The 14405-nt window shown below is 39.6% G+C and overlaps 3 protein-coding genes across 8 annotated transcripts; 1 reads left to right on the top strand and 2 right to left on the bottom strand.

Annotated features, from left to right (window-relative positions):
- Nucleotides 1-308: 308 nt before the first annotated feature.
- On the bottom strand, nucleotides 309-4303 carry LOC107588687 (matrilin-3-like). The gene is made up of 5 exons (XM_016276898.1): nucleotides 4230-4303; nucleotides 3972-4086; nucleotides 2528-2908; nucleotides 745-1320; nucleotides 309-463 (listed from the first exon to the last, which is right to left on the bottom strand). The coding sequence occupies exons 2-5, from the start codon at nucleotides 4009-4011 to the stop codon at nucleotides 309-311; spliced, it is 1152 nt and encodes a 383-aa protein (XP_016132384.1). The 5' UTR covers nucleotides 4012-4086; nucleotides 4230-4303.
- Nucleotides 4304-4557: 254 nt separating this feature from the next.
- Nucleotides 4558-6611, top strand: LOC107588589 (uncharacterized protein C6orf203 homolog). Of its 4 annotated transcripts, none has more exons than XM_016276738.1 (4): nucleotides 4558-4656; nucleotides 5030-5461; nucleotides 5692-5764; nucleotides 5953-6611. In XM_016276738.1, exons 2-4 carry the CDS (start codon nucleotides 5031-5033, stop codon nucleotides 6133-6135), a joined length of 687 nt encoding a protein of 228 aa, XP_016132224.1. In that variant the 5' UTR covers nucleotides 4558-4656; nucleotide 5030; the 3' UTR covers nucleotides 6136-6611. The 4 variants fall into 4 exon arrangements, with proteins under 4 accessions (XP_016132224.1, XP_016132223.1, XP_016132221.1 ...); XM_016276737.1 differs by having other exon boundaries at nucleotides 5022-5461; XM_016276735.1 differs by having other exon boundaries at nucleotides 4559-4661.
- Nucleotides 6541-13601, bottom strand: bend3 (BEN domain containing 3). 3 transcript variants are annotated; one of them, XM_016276734.1, is made up of 4 exons: nucleotides 13236-13601; nucleotides 12461-12515; nucleotides 11357-11511; nucleotides 6541-9681 (listed from the first exon to the last, which is right to left on the bottom strand). In XM_016276734.1, the coding sequence occupies exons 2-4, from the start codon at nucleotides 12510-12512 to the stop codon at nucleotides 7429-7431; spliced, it is 2460 nt and encodes an 819-aa protein (XP_016132220.1). In that variant the 5' UTR covers nucleotides 12513-12515; nucleotides 13236-13601; the 3' UTR covers nucleotides 6541-7428. The 3 variants fall into 3 exon arrangements, with proteins under 3 accessions (XP_016132220.1, XP_016132219.1, XP_016132217.1); XM_016276733.1 differs by lacking the exons at nucleotides 11357-11511; nucleotides 12461-12515; nucleotides 13236-13601 and adding exons at nucleotides 9854-10008; nucleotides 10113-10311; XM_016276731.1 differs by lacking the exons at nucleotides 11357-11511; nucleotides 12461-12515; nucleotides 13236-13601 and adding an exon at nucleotides 9854-10102.
- Nucleotides 13602-14405: the final 804 nt, after the last annotated feature.

Below are 14405 nucleotides of genomic sequence, written 5' to 3'. Positions count from 1 at the left end.
CTACGGCAAAAACCTTTGCAATAGTTTACAGTCACTGACACACCAAGCACTACTATTATATTGTATAGCCTTCAGCTAACCCATTACATAATACAAAGATAACACAAAACAGAAAATAACATCAAAGAATATTTTTATTTGTTCATATATTTATATGTGTGTGTGTGTACAATTATTTAAAATAGACAACATAAAATGGTGTGCACATTCTTTACATTTTACAATTTTTTCCCAAAATAAAAGGAAATTTAAAAAAAAAATATCTTTACTATATGCATCAAATTTTTCAAATGATTTGATGCATATTTTTATGACAAACCATTGGTCTGCTTAGAGCACGTTTTCTTGTCAGAGTTGATAACATATCCCTCTCTGCACTCGCAGAAATAAGAGGCGTTGTTGTTGACACAAATATGTTGGCAGTTGTGTCCAAGCGCACAAGCATCGAAACCTGCAAAATCAGCTGAATGAGCAAAAATAATTTCACTAATGATAAACCAAAACCAAATAAATTTAATATTACATATGAAATAATAATATTAATTATATGAAACATTATTGATGAGTCAGTGAGGCATTCAATTAATTTCAAATTAATTGTATTTATAGAAATACAATTTATATATATTTTTTAATAATTACATTTGCGATATTTTTATAATACATTTTTTTTATTAAATTCAAATATGATCTAATTGATTATAAACTGTTTTCCCCAACACAATAGGATCTTTATTCTCTTACCACAGAGTGTCTCCCTGAACTTAGATGTTAGTTTCTCGATCACTCCGTATGTCTCCACATAGAACACATGGTCATCCAGAGGCTGACTGGCCATCTGTTTGAGAGACCGCATATCTGCTCTGTCCACTCCGACAGCATATATTTCAATTCCAAAAGCCCTTGCTGCTGCTGCCACCTCTTCAACTTTATCTTGCGGCCTTCCATCAGTCACAATGATGGCCACCTTACCGATGTTCTTTTTTAGTGGCCGGGCCCCAGCGCTCTCTGTAAAAACCTGCTCCATGGCGGTTTTGATAGCCAGGCCAGTCATAGTTCCTGTTGAGAGCGGATCAATACGGGAGAAGGCCTGCTTGACCTCGGCCTTACTGAAGTACTTTTTCAGAAGGAACTCAATGTTGACAGTGCTGGCGTAGTTGACCAGGGCGACTCGTGTGGCATCGGATCCGATATCAAGAGAATCAACCATTTCAGAGAGGAATATTTTGACCTTTTCGAACTCTGCAGGTCGGACGCTACGAGAACTGTCAATGATAAAAACCAGGTCTAGAGGACGACTCTTGCAGAGCTCTGCTGGAGCTGTAAGACATAAATAATTCATTGAAAATTAGTGTCACATTATCATTAAAATTATTAAAAAGTGCAAAGTGTGATGTTGAAAGAGATTAATATGTAAAAAAAGTGTTTGTTTATGAAAAAAGAGGCTCCTCAGTTAGCAGTGCAGAGCTGTGACTAAAAAAAAGAAAGAAACTGAGTCAGTTAATCCCATTTGTGCTAAACAATTGCATTTCTGTAGACAATGAGCTTGGCATTAGCAAAAATGGCCTCATTAATGCTATTTGTCCTGCTTGTTTAATGCTAAATGACCAGAGGTATAACAATATTTTGTATCACAATATATCGCAATACAAAAGCGCAACAATATGTATGATGGATAGTGACAATATTGTGTATAATAAAGAACAATTACGCAATAGAAGACGGCACCCATTCATTGCGGTGGATCCATTGGTGAGCAAGTAATGTAATGATACATTTCTCCCAATATGTGACCCTGGACCACAAAACCAGTCATAAGGGTAAATTTTTCGAAATTTATATTAAATAAGCTTTCCATTGGTTCCATATGGTTTGTTAAGATAGGATAATATTTGGCCGAGATACAACTATTTGAAAATCTGGAATCTGAGGGTGCAAAAAAAATCGAAATATTGAGAAAATCACCTTTAAAGTTGTCCAAATGAAGTTCTTAGCAATGCATATTACTAATCAAAAATAAAGTTTTGATAGATATTTATGGTAGGAAATTTACAAAATGTCTTCATGGAACATGATCTTTACTTAATATCCTAATGATTTTGGCATAAAAGAAAAATCTATAATTTTGACCCATACAATGTATTTTTGGCTTCAAAGATACCCCAGCGACTTAAGACTGGTTTTGTGGTCCAGGGTCACCAGGGGATGGTCTGAGGATGAGTAATTTTTAGCAAATCTTGAACTATTCCTTTTATCATACGTCTTAGAAGTAATAATTAAAAACTGTAAAATTGTCTCTGATTGTGATACTACAAGTATTGATAGAGCATTGTATTGTAAAATCAGTATTGTGTATCAAACCGAATTGTGGAATGAATATATTGTTATACCCCTATAAATGACAATTCAGTTTTTTATGATTTCCCCTTGAAAAGAGAGAGAGAAAGAAAAGAAGAGAACGATTATTAAGAGGGACATAAGAGGACCAGACTGGTCGTCTGCACCCGGTGGGGTGGGATTGATCTACCTGGGTCAGTGGAAGGTTCGGCAGGGGCAGGTGTGCCATGAGGGGTACTGACTGGCTCTGGAGTGGTTGTCGTGGTTGTTGTGATTGCTGTGGTTGTTGTGGTTGCTGTGGTTGTAGTGGTTGAAGTCTGTGTTGGAGGTGGCGGGGGTAGGGTGGCTACCTTGGTGAGTGGCATGGGCACTGTAGGGACAGGTAGCACCACCAGAATTTTGGGAGGTGTGGGCACAACTGACCGGACAGGATGGACAGGTGAGATGGGCTGGACAGGTAAGGCAGGACGGTGGTAGATAAAGGGCGGCCCTTTCCAGGGCGGCCGCTGGTGATGGTGCTGATGAGGGTTGCGATGATGATAGCTGTAAAACCTGTGATTAAAGCCATGAGCTTTGTTTGGTTATAGTGAGAGAGAGAAAGAGAGGGTAAACAGAAACATAGAAATACAAAGACAGAAAGAGAGGAAAAATGCCAAGAATCCATAGACAGATGAAAAGGAAAAAACAAAGGAGAAAGACAAGGTGGGAGCATGAAAAAGAGATTTAGAACAAGAAAAGGAGGGAGAGAAGCATTAAAGTAAGCCATTACTCGATTGGTTTAAAGCAATATTATATTGATGTGGGTTTAAGGTGACACTTTTTGTTTGTTAGCAAAAGCATGAGCTAAAGGTCTCCATTTTCAAGCAGTGAGGCAAAGTCAGTTGCCTGTTCAGAGGTTCTCTGTGAATGACTGCAACAATTAACATGTCAACCTTAAGGAAAAACATGTTGTAGCCCCAGATCCACTTCTCATAAAAAATATAAATTAAAAAAAAGATCATTTAGGAGGCCGAAGTATATAGCATTGCTACATTAATGATTTCAGTTAAAAGATGACACAAATTTCCTTTAAAAAAGGAAAAATTAAATGTAGTACAATTTTGAAAGATATGTTTTAAAGCTCACAAATCATGTAGAGCCTTCATTTTGCAAATGTAATATAAATAAGTAAAAAAAATTACATTTTTAATGAACAATAGAAAAAAAGATTTTTATGCTTCAATTATTCCTGTAATGTAGAAGCTACTAGAACCACTGCTCCCAAGGTTTTAGAAGTCTAAAGGTCTCTGATCCATCACTAAGCACTTGTTGAGAAAGACTATGCTAATAATAAGCCTACTGTAAAATAGAAAGTCCAGCTGTGTGTAGATTACATAATTTTACGGGACTATAGGCTAGGTTAGGTTCCTGAAGAGCACTAATGCCATTTTAAAAACAAACAAAAAGAACTTCTGTATTTCACTCAAGTAGTTAAAAAAAATAAAAATACTCAGTGTTAACATATTTTAAATATTAATTTCAATCAAGGCTTGAAAAGAATTACAAGTGTAGATTTCACATGATTTTAATAATAATAATAATAATAAAGTTACAAATAAAATAAAATAATAATAATAATAATAAAAAAGTATTACCTCCAAAGTTGATGGAGTTGCCGTGTCCAGGACCAGGCATATTAGGGGTGAAGTGAGATCTCTGCCGGTCTCCGTAGAGCTGGTTATGGTTCCGTAAGTAAGGGCCATACGTACCCTGCGCCTCCATTAAAAATGCAGACAAACAAAAGACAGAAATGCAAATAAAGCATGTCATGTTGATGAAGATGGATGCAGGAATCTCTGTTCTTGTGTTTATTCCGACCCACTGTGAGAGTTTCGACAGGAGGAGGCGCTCACATGATGTTTTAAAGCCGCTGGCCCCCAGACGTCCAACGCGAGCCACCAATCCAGAGAAACAAGTGCGTTTGACTGGGCGGGCGATTAGTCTTCTACAGATGTAGTGCAGAATACCACTAGAACTGCAATGCATAGATAGTAGCCTACACAGTGCCCAAAGCATTCTGGAAATTCTGGGAAAAATAGTCATGTTTATTAGCTTATATATAATCAACTTTATGATATCGCTAAAACCCTAATGATAAAATATAATTAAATATATATTATAACGCAGAAACATAATTCTGCATTGTGTATAATTCATCCCGACTCTAGAGGGCGCTGTAAAATTGCACTACTACAGCAGCAGCAGCGACTGCTGGTTTGTTTTTATTGTGCCCGTTGGTCAGCTCGAGATTAGAGAATCAAGGGGAGATCTCTCAACTCAGTTAGGTAACATTATTATCTTTTTAAGTCGTTGTTAAACAAACAAGTGTTGTTTTTGCATTTGTTGATGGTGAAGCATCCTGAAGTTTTAAACCGTGAGCAGTGGTTTGTGGTACAAAACACATTATGAGTTGCTATGCAACTTCGTCATGAGAATATGTCAGATATTCATAAATTATATCATGCTTTTCCTTATGTCTGTACTTAAATAGCATTTACATTTCCCCTCCTCAAATCAGTTATTTGGAAAAGGATACACACTGTTGGTTTAGAAGATTTCCAGAGCGTTTAGTGCTGAATCTAGGCATTTGGAAGAATGTAAAGTGTGCATGCACGTTACCTCTTTTCTCTTGTGTCTGTGTTCAGTGTTACAGTATGCAGAGTCTGTCCGTGCAGGCGCTGGCCCTGCGGCAGCTAGGCCGACTGAACTCCCTGCAGCTGCTCACACCGTGCCATGCCTCTGGTCTCAGCATGTGGTGCCCGCGAACATTACACGCGCGTCAGTTGTGGGGTTCAGGCACACCCCAGACACACCGGCCAGCTATGTGGCCGAAATCATGGGACACTCGGCAGAGCTGGTTGCGCCATCAGACCCGGCTCAAGAGCACGAGAAAGAAAGGGAAGCAAAAAGCAGTGCAGCAGGAAGAGGAGGAGGAGGAGGAACAGGAAGATGCAGAGGCTAGTGATTATGAGGATGAGCTTCCAGATGACCCAGGCCTGCCAAAAGACTATAAAGACCACGAGAAAACTGTCCAGTCTCTACGTTTTGATCTGGTTTTGAAGACCGGATTGGACATTGCACGAAAGTAAGTCGGAGAAACTGTCCATCATGTTCAGTGATTAATTCTGCCTGCCACACTGGTGAGTTCCAAACTAGTGTTTTCAGTTCCATTTGCAGATGTAACTCCTAGATTTTACCTCAGAGAATGGACTGGTGACGTTCGTATTTAATCTTTGCTCATATTGCTCTCCTTGTACATTTAGTTTGTGGTGTTTTGGCCAGTGGCAGTTACTAACACATGTATCTCATTTACAGTGGTGTGGAGGATGCTTTCTATAACCTCAAATTGAGACTGAATGGTCAGAAACTCACCAAGAAGAGCAAAATGGTGAGTCAGCACCCTCTAGTGGAATAATCAGAAAGAACTTTCCTCAAAAATATCTAAGACTAGCTGAAAAAATTATGGATGTAATAAAAAAAACTACTCTGCTTGTGGTAGTCTTCCCAATACTGAATTAATCTGAGTACTGATTAGTATAAGCACCTTAATTTAACATTACATTTTGCCTCCTACAGGTTAAAGTGGGGGATACACTGGATCTGATCCTAAATGAGGACAAGGAAATGGACACAGTCTTGCTGAAGAGAGTGATTTTAAAAAAGGTGGTCGGAGAGACAAAAGATGCCGAAAAGCAGAGAGTCATTCTAAGAACCTGGAAACACCTACAACTTCCCAGAAAGGATGTGCACAAGCAGTAAAGACTAATTCTGTGATGTGTTTGAGAGGTGAAAGATCAGAAAATAGGACAAAACTGCTATTTCTTATTCCACTCCCCAACCATTTGATTCTGAAATTGCAGATTGAGAATTTAATGATGTTTTCTATGTCCAACAAAGACTGAAGGTCTTTCTCACATCGATTCACTTAACAGTAGTCAAGTTTCATACTACTTAAAGGTGTTTTTTTTTTTTTACTTTACAGGTCACAAATGGAACACAAACGCATCTTATTATTTAGCGGTGGTTTTGGTTATATGCTATATTTTTAATTATTTTTCTAATATTTACTAGATTCACAAAATAACATTGTGGGATTAATCAGATCGTGTTTGGGATATTGGTAGTTTTCTGATCCCTTGTTTCTGATACCTTATTTAGTTTTCACCATTTTCACAGATTTTCAGTGAGCAATTTTCAGAAAGGATACAGAGTGCCTTTGTATACAACTGCACTAAGATTACCAGACAAAAAAAAGGAAATATTAAAAGGTTTTTGCAGAGCATTTATGCAGGAAAAAAATTTTCAAAACCCAAACAAATACCATTTCCAAACTGTATTTCTTTCTTCATTATAATGGGCAGTGGTGGATTATACAAGGAACACACATTTATTCTTGAAAAACAACAAAGATAATATTTTTATGATTTTCTCTGACTGTAAAATGCTCCTATTGACCCTCACTTGTGTATCTGAAGTAAAATAAAAAGAACATGAAACACATCTTGGCTAGGAAGTGAATTTTTATTTAAAAATATATAACATATAACCTGGTGCTATAGTTAAGTACAGATGAATAAGATTTACTTCCTGGAAGGCAGGACATACTTCAATATGTTGATAATTAGAAAAAGCCAGTGCTGCAACATTGCTACAACTTAAAACAATATATATATATATATATATTTATATATCGTCTCTGCCCTCACCTGAAACTAAAGTGACCTATTTTTTTTAAAAACTAAATGTTTACATTTAAATTGATTAAGGCTAACTTTATCTTATCTATTAATTAGACATTAGAGTAACATCAATAATATTTTGGCATATAAATAGTAACACTAATATTTCACTGTCATGTGATAGTGGCTTCAATCACCAACTTTGTCACCTACGAAACCATCCTGTTTAAGGCCATGGATGTGAACTCGACCAGCCGAACTAGACCTTAAACAAGAACAAGTTTCAGTATGCTTCAGCTTATAGACTTGTGCAAATAACAGGTATGTTGTGTAAAATATAGGAAAACAGGTCTGCGCTTTGCAGGAACATTGTCTAAGAATAAGTCACAGTGTTGTTTGATCTCTTTGCCTTCTTTAGAATGTCACATTTCTTGCGATTGGGGCGCCTACAGCGCTCGTCAATGCTTGGCACACATTCATAGTGCCACACTTCCTCCATTTTGTCAACTGGATAGACAGCCTCCACGTAATGACGAATAAGTCGGAGACGCACAGGGTCCAGCTGTTTCTTGTTGCAGGCCCCAGAGTGGTTGTACTGCAGCCGTAAATTTTCCTGCGTGAAAAGTTCCGGGAAGAGACGGACGAGAAGGCGAGCAGCAAAATTTCCCACAGACAGACTCTGTTGGACAATTTCCCTCACTTCAGCATCCGTGAGCAGGTACTCAGAAGGCACTGGGAAGTTTGGGGTGGACACTGAAAGGTCCTCGAGAGGAATTTTGCAGAAGTCCTTGCTGCTTTTCTCCAGGGGTGAAGACAGGACTTCAAAGTCCTCTTTCAGACGATCCGAACTGAGAACATTTATTTGCCCAGCAGTTAGCAGCGAGTCTTTTGGGTCAGGCTCTTGGTCAGGTGAACAGACCTTCCGTTGTTGCTGGTATGAACGTCGTTGGTCGGTATCCCGTCGCCTACAACGCTCATCAAGTTTGCCGACAAACTCAAGGGTCCACACACGGTCGTTCTTAGCTTGTGGGTAAAGCAGCTGGACGTAATGCCGGATGAGACTGATTCGTAGGGGATCCAGCTGTTTCTTTCCTAGAGAGCCACTGCAGTTGTAGTATTTTCGAGCATTCTCGTAAGTAAAGAGCTCAGGGAACATGAGAACCAGGAGTCGAGAGGCAAAGTTCCCAATTGATAAACTGCTTTCATAGTTATTCTTTAGCTGTTCCTTAGTAAGTAAATACTCCCGAGGAACTTCAAAGTCCGGAGGAGGAATCTCCAGTTTGTCAAAATCCACAGGCTCCAGCCATGATTTCGTAGACCTGCGATTTGGTTTTTCGTAACCACACAGATCACTGATCTTAACAATGGAGATGTTATCAGGCAGACGAGTGGTGTCATACATCTCTCGGTTGTCACGACTGCTGCCATTGACCGAAGCATTCTCCAGTGCTTCCTCCATTCGTTGTACGCACAGCTGCAGCCAGGTTTCTTCTGGGATATCAGGGAAATTGGCCTCCATGTATTTTCGTATAATTTCTAGTCTGTCTGAGTCAATGATCAACTGTCCAATGCTGTTGTGGCCCTCCGGCAACTTGCCCTCCTCAAACACCTCCGGAAAGAGTCTGTTCATCAAAAACACAACAAGCTCCTCTGGTGAAGTTAAGTCTTCAGAGTCTGCCTCATGTTGGTCAAACACTACATCTGAACTGACATTGAGATGAACATCATTGTTCTCTCCAGAGTTAAGGGAAAGACTCTCGTCCTGGGCATCTTCACTGATGAAATGACAAGCATGATTGGGTTCCATGTCAAACCCGACAAGCACTGGAGCCTGTTTGTCACACATATGACCACTCTCCATGTCCTTCTGAGCCCAGAAACGGTTCAAGAAATCATTGATCTGCAGCAAGCACTCCGTCTGCCAGACATTTTCATTTTTCACCAGCGGGTAGCAGACTTCCACATAGTTACGTATTAGCTGAAGGTGCAATGAATCTAATGTCCGTTTGGTTGTAAGGCTGCATGTGCTGCAGCCATGCGTGCATTCTTTTGCTGTGAAAAGTTCTGGGAACAGTTGAACGAGGAGTCTGCAGCCAAGATCTCCCGCAGTGGACGTTTGCTCCATCAACTGGGTGAGTTCTTCGCTGGTCAGCTGGTATTCAGGAGGAGGTTGAAATTCCATGACTATCTCAGAGGGCTTCATCTGCTTTTTGATGCGCGTCACTTCAAGCGAGAGCAAATCCACCTTACTGTGCAGCTGGGTCATGCTGGAATTCAGCGTGTTGAGGAGGAAGAACATCTTCTCGATGAGTGGGTAGAGGGGAGAATCCAAGGCAGCAGGAGACCCTGTGACCCCCACATTAGTGGAGGCCTTAAACATGTGATGCTTTCTAGAGTTGCCCAGTTTTTGTAAGTGAACACCATTATGGCTTGCTCTGACTCCATTGTGGGCTCCGTGCTGGTCCAGATTGGATGCAGCTTTACGCTCAGAAATGCGATGTGTGATGCTGTAGAGTGGTTTCCTGTATGAAGAGATGGGAATCTGTTCCTGTGGAGATAATCTGTGACTGTGAGAACATGACCTGCTTCCATTATCTGAACTGCTGTCAAGGAGATGTTCTCCTGCCTGGAAAGTAAGTGTGAGATGTTGCTGTTAATAGCTTGTACCAAAAGAAAAATCAGACCGGACATAGCCTGCTCTTCAGCAAATTATGTCCCAAATGCAATGTTGAACCAGTAGAAAAATAAAGTTTTGATTGATACAAATGTTCCTTTTCATTATAGGCACTTCATCTTACCTGTGTTGTCACCTTGACCCTCTTCCCGCTAGTAGGCCCTTCCACCTCAGGGACTGCGTGTGTTGCTGATCGTTTTGTAATGCGTTTAAAGAAACTCTCCATCTTTCCCTCTGTGTTTTCAATAATATCCTCTGCATCTTTCTCGACTTTAACTTCTAGAGAAAAGCCAAGCGTTCAAAACTATTCAAGAATGCTGAGAAACACTGAAAGACATCATCTCACAAATCTGTATAGCTGCAATGAGACAGAAAACTCTGACCTAATTTTTATCTGGTATCTGTCTCAGTTGATCTGATCACAAATGATCAGCCAAGACATTTACAACTGGTAGTAACGTGCATCTTTAATCAGGCATACCAAACAAGTTCCTTGAGGTGTTGTAAATGTATACAAATGCGCTTTTCATGCTTTTTCACTATTGTCAGCATGAAATGGAAATTGTGATTGCCTTATCTTCCTATCGATATATATATAGGGTGGTACTTGATTTTGTCCACAATTTAAGGGGGTCTGAATACTTTCCGTACCCACTGTATATAGGGTGGTACTTGATTTTGTCCATAGATAATTGTTTGGAACATTGTCGCTCGTTAATTGCTGTGGATTGATGTGGAGTCACAGGCTGCTGGAAAGTGCACTGATTAGAACTTAGAAGTGCATCATTATTAAAGAGATGTCATGGCAAGGGAGGAAGTAGTTAATGTTTTCGATGTAAAGATTATGTGGGCACACCATTAAAAAAATTATGTGTGCTGATAAATTATTTACAATAAATATGGCAACATTCCATAAAAATAAGAATGGTTTATTTAATAAAAGTCATTTTTAAAAAAAACTTCATGAAATGGTTGATTTCTTTCTAATGTTACCAGCAGCAATTTGTTTTAGGGCAGTGGTTGATTTTACAGGTAGGCATTTACACTAAAAATGCAATGTCATGCCATTTTGACAAGATCTGAGGTCTTGGACGATCTTTTTGTCTCTCCTAAAAGGAGGAAGAACATCTTCTCGATGAGTGGGTAGAGGGGAGAATCCAAGGCAGCAGGAGACCCTGTGACCCCCACATTAGTGGAGGCCTTAAACATGTGATGCTTTCTAGAGTTGCCCAGTTTTTGTAAGTGAACACCATTATGGCTTGCTCTGACTCCATTGTGGGCTCCGTGCTGGTCCAGATTGGATGCAGCTTTACGCTCAGAAATGCGATGTGTGATGCTGTAGAGTGGTTTCCTGTATGAAGAGATGGGAATCTGTTCCTGTGGAGATAATCTGTGACTGTGAGAACATGACCTGCTTCCATTATCTGAACTGCTGTCAAGGAGATGTTCTCCTGCCTGGAAAGTAAGTGTGAGATGTTGCTGTTAATAGCTTGTACCAAAAGAAAAATCAGACCGGACATAGCCTGCTCTTCAGCAAATTATGTCCCAAATGCAATGTTGAACCAGTAGAAAAATAAAGTTTTGATTGATACAAATGTTCCTTTTCATTATAGGCACTTCATCTTACCTGTGTTGTCACCTTGACCCTCTTCCCGCTAGTAGGCCCTTCCACCTCAGGGACTGCGTGTGTTGCTGATCGTTTTGTAATGCGTTTAAAGAAACTCTCCATCTTTCCCTCTGTGTTTTCAATAATATCCTCTGCATCTTTCTCGACTTTAACTTCTAGAGAAAAGCCAAGCGTTCAAAACTATTCAAGAATGCTGAGAAACACTGAAAGACATCATCTCACAAATCTGTATAGCTGCAATGAGACAGAAAACTCTGACCTAATTTTTATCTGGTATCTGTCTCAGTTGATCTGATCACAAATGATCAGCCAAGACATTTACAACTGGTAGTAACGTGCATCTTTAATCAGGCATACCAAACAAGTTCCTTGAGGTGTTGTAAATGTATACAAATGCGCTTTTCATGCTTTTTCACTATTGTCAGCATGAAATGGAAATTGTGATTGCCTTATCTTCCTATCGATATATATATAGGGTGGTACTTGATTTTGTCCACAGATAATTGTTTGGAACATTGTCGCTCGTTAATTGCTGTGGATTGATGTGGAGTCACAGGCTGCTGGAAAGTGCACTGATTAGAACTTAGAAGTGCATCATTATTAAAGAGATGTCATGGCAAGGGAGGAAGTAGTTAATGTTTTCGATGTAAAGATTATGTGGGCACACCATTAAAAAAATTATGTGTGCTGATCAATTATTTACAATAAATATGGCAACATTCCATAAAAATAAGAATGGTTTATTTAATAAAAGTCATTAAAAAAAAAACTTCATGAAATGGTTGATTTCTTTCTAATGTTACCAGCAGCAATTTGTTTTAGGGCAGTGGTTGATTTTACAGGTAGGCATTTACACTAAAAATGCAATGTCATGCCATTTTGACAAGATCTGAGGTCTTGGACGATCTTTTTGTCTCTCCTAAATGTTATTTATACCTGTATTTAGAGCTGATATCAGTTTCATGTGATCCAATCAGTTGATTTGGACTGTGTTTGTTTCGATGTGATGCATGTTACTAAACAAAGATGTTGTGATGTTTAATGAAAGTTCAAAAGGGCAAAGAAAGGTGAGAATGATTTTAGTGTGAATCATTATTTACATACTTTTATCAGGCACTTGTCCGTCTGCATTAACCATGCACACAGAAGAGCTCATGTCCTGGGAAGAGACACACAAGACTGCTATTATCTGATAGTCACACATCTAATCTGACCACATATATTTCTTATACACTTCTCTCTTACACTTGTCAGCTATAGCAGCTGTTTGGGTAATATAAGTTTAGAAATATCTGACTGTCATATTGACAAAATCATAATAATTAGTTTAAAAAAAGGAAGCATTTGTCCTGTTAATGACAGTGAAGTCAGTTTCACAAACGGCTTGACACAAATGTCATGGCAAGCGTGTGAAAATTGTGATGCGTGTAAAACTTTATTCTCAGAGTTCTCCAAGGTTAAGTTCAGTGAGATTGTTTTCCTATTTGTTTTTCATGTCTTGCACCGTGAAGTCTCGCCAGAGCACCGGAGCGGCGCTGCTTCACCGTACCGACCCCCGTCTACCGGCTCCACTTCCTCATTCTTACAGTGGAAACCCCACGGATCGGTACAACCGCGGAGACAGACGGACAAGCGGCTCCCTACTGCGTTCCTTCTGTGGACTGCATATGTCTTAAGAAAATTACGTAGGCTACTGTTTATGTTTTTTGCTGTAATACTGAGTGCTGCCCTTCTCTCTCGTATTTCCCCTCCCTCCGTGCCCCGTGCGCAACTCTCCCTCTTGCGTGACGCGGCAAGAAAAACATCCACCGATGAGTTTTCGCCCGTCTCCCGCACCACGGCGCGCATAAACTACCTGCGCGGCTGAAATCAAACTCACCTTTGCGACTCCGGGCAGCCGTGTGCAGTAGGTTAGGAGGCATTAGCCATGGTCGCGTCTTCAAATCCAGTGGATTTGTCCACGGTTTACTGTTCGTGTTTCTCTCCGCTGCTTTTTTTTTCTCTAGTCAGTGCCCTCTCGCGTGACGTGACGGTACTGTGTCATTTCCGCACAGCTGTGGGTTTGTTGTGGGTTTTTGCCAGCCCACCCCACGTGAATCCCTGAGCTGCTGCGCCGTGGCAGTGAAACACGCGGAGTGCGCTCTGTGGCGTGGGACTTCTCGTGACACACTAGTCATTTCGAGAGGCCCCTCGAGTCGCGCGCCTGAGTTCCACGAGTGTAAAATCACCCGTGTCATAGACGCTTGTGACCATACAAACCTACATCAGCCTACAATTACATTTGTTTTTAGAAAACTTGTAATAACATGCTTTATGTGGGGGTGGGGGTGGGATTATAATAATGCATAAATATGAGATTTTAAATGTATTACGCTAATATTGTTTTTATTTTTTAAACGTTTTATTGTGCATTCTGTTTTTTTATTCTAAAACGTTATTGATTTGAAGGTGGTACAGTTAAATAAATGACGCTCAGCAAATTCTGAGTAATGACACTGGAAATGTAAGCAACACCAAGAAAACCAAACGATAGGCTACCACGAATTGTTTGGATGTACTTTGTTCTCACAGAAGCTTTTGCATTTGATAATATTTGGTTTTCAGTTTTTGAATATTTATTTACCAAGTATTCGCTGATTAGTGACTGATTTTTTTCCTTCCCTTCTTTCTTTCTGAAACCAAATGTTTTTAATCTCATCTGTATAATTTAGGACTAAAATGTATGATTCTCATTATCAAATTGAAACAAAAAAGAAAAAGTGATAAATCATGAGTATAGCCTACATTTAGCATACTAATCACCAAAGCATTGTTAAAGGCATGGTTCTGTATAGTTTTCCACCAGCTACAAAGTAATTTGGATTAAGGTTAGCACTTTTCAAGGAAAACTGCGGGTTGTTTGAGTGTGTGCTTACTTTTAATTTAGGCTACGTATAGGTCCAAATAGCTGTCTGTAATCTTGCATGGGCTATACCATCATGTTATCTTGATAGCCTAAGCCATTAGTCAAATTTATAAGAACATTATCAGCACATAAATAGGCTAAACT

Source organism: Sinocyclocheilus grahami, unplaced genomic scaffold (assembly GCF_001515645.1).
Source record: "Sinocyclocheilus grahami isolate Dianchi unplaced genomic scaffold, SAMN03320097.WGS_v1.1 scaffold106.1, whole genome shotgun sequence".
Lineage (NCBI taxonomy): Eukaryota > Metazoa > Chordata > Actinopteri > Cypriniformes > Cyprinidae > Sinocyclocheilus > Sinocyclocheilus grahami.
This window is presented reverse-complemented; position numbering and strand designations above follow the sequence as displayed.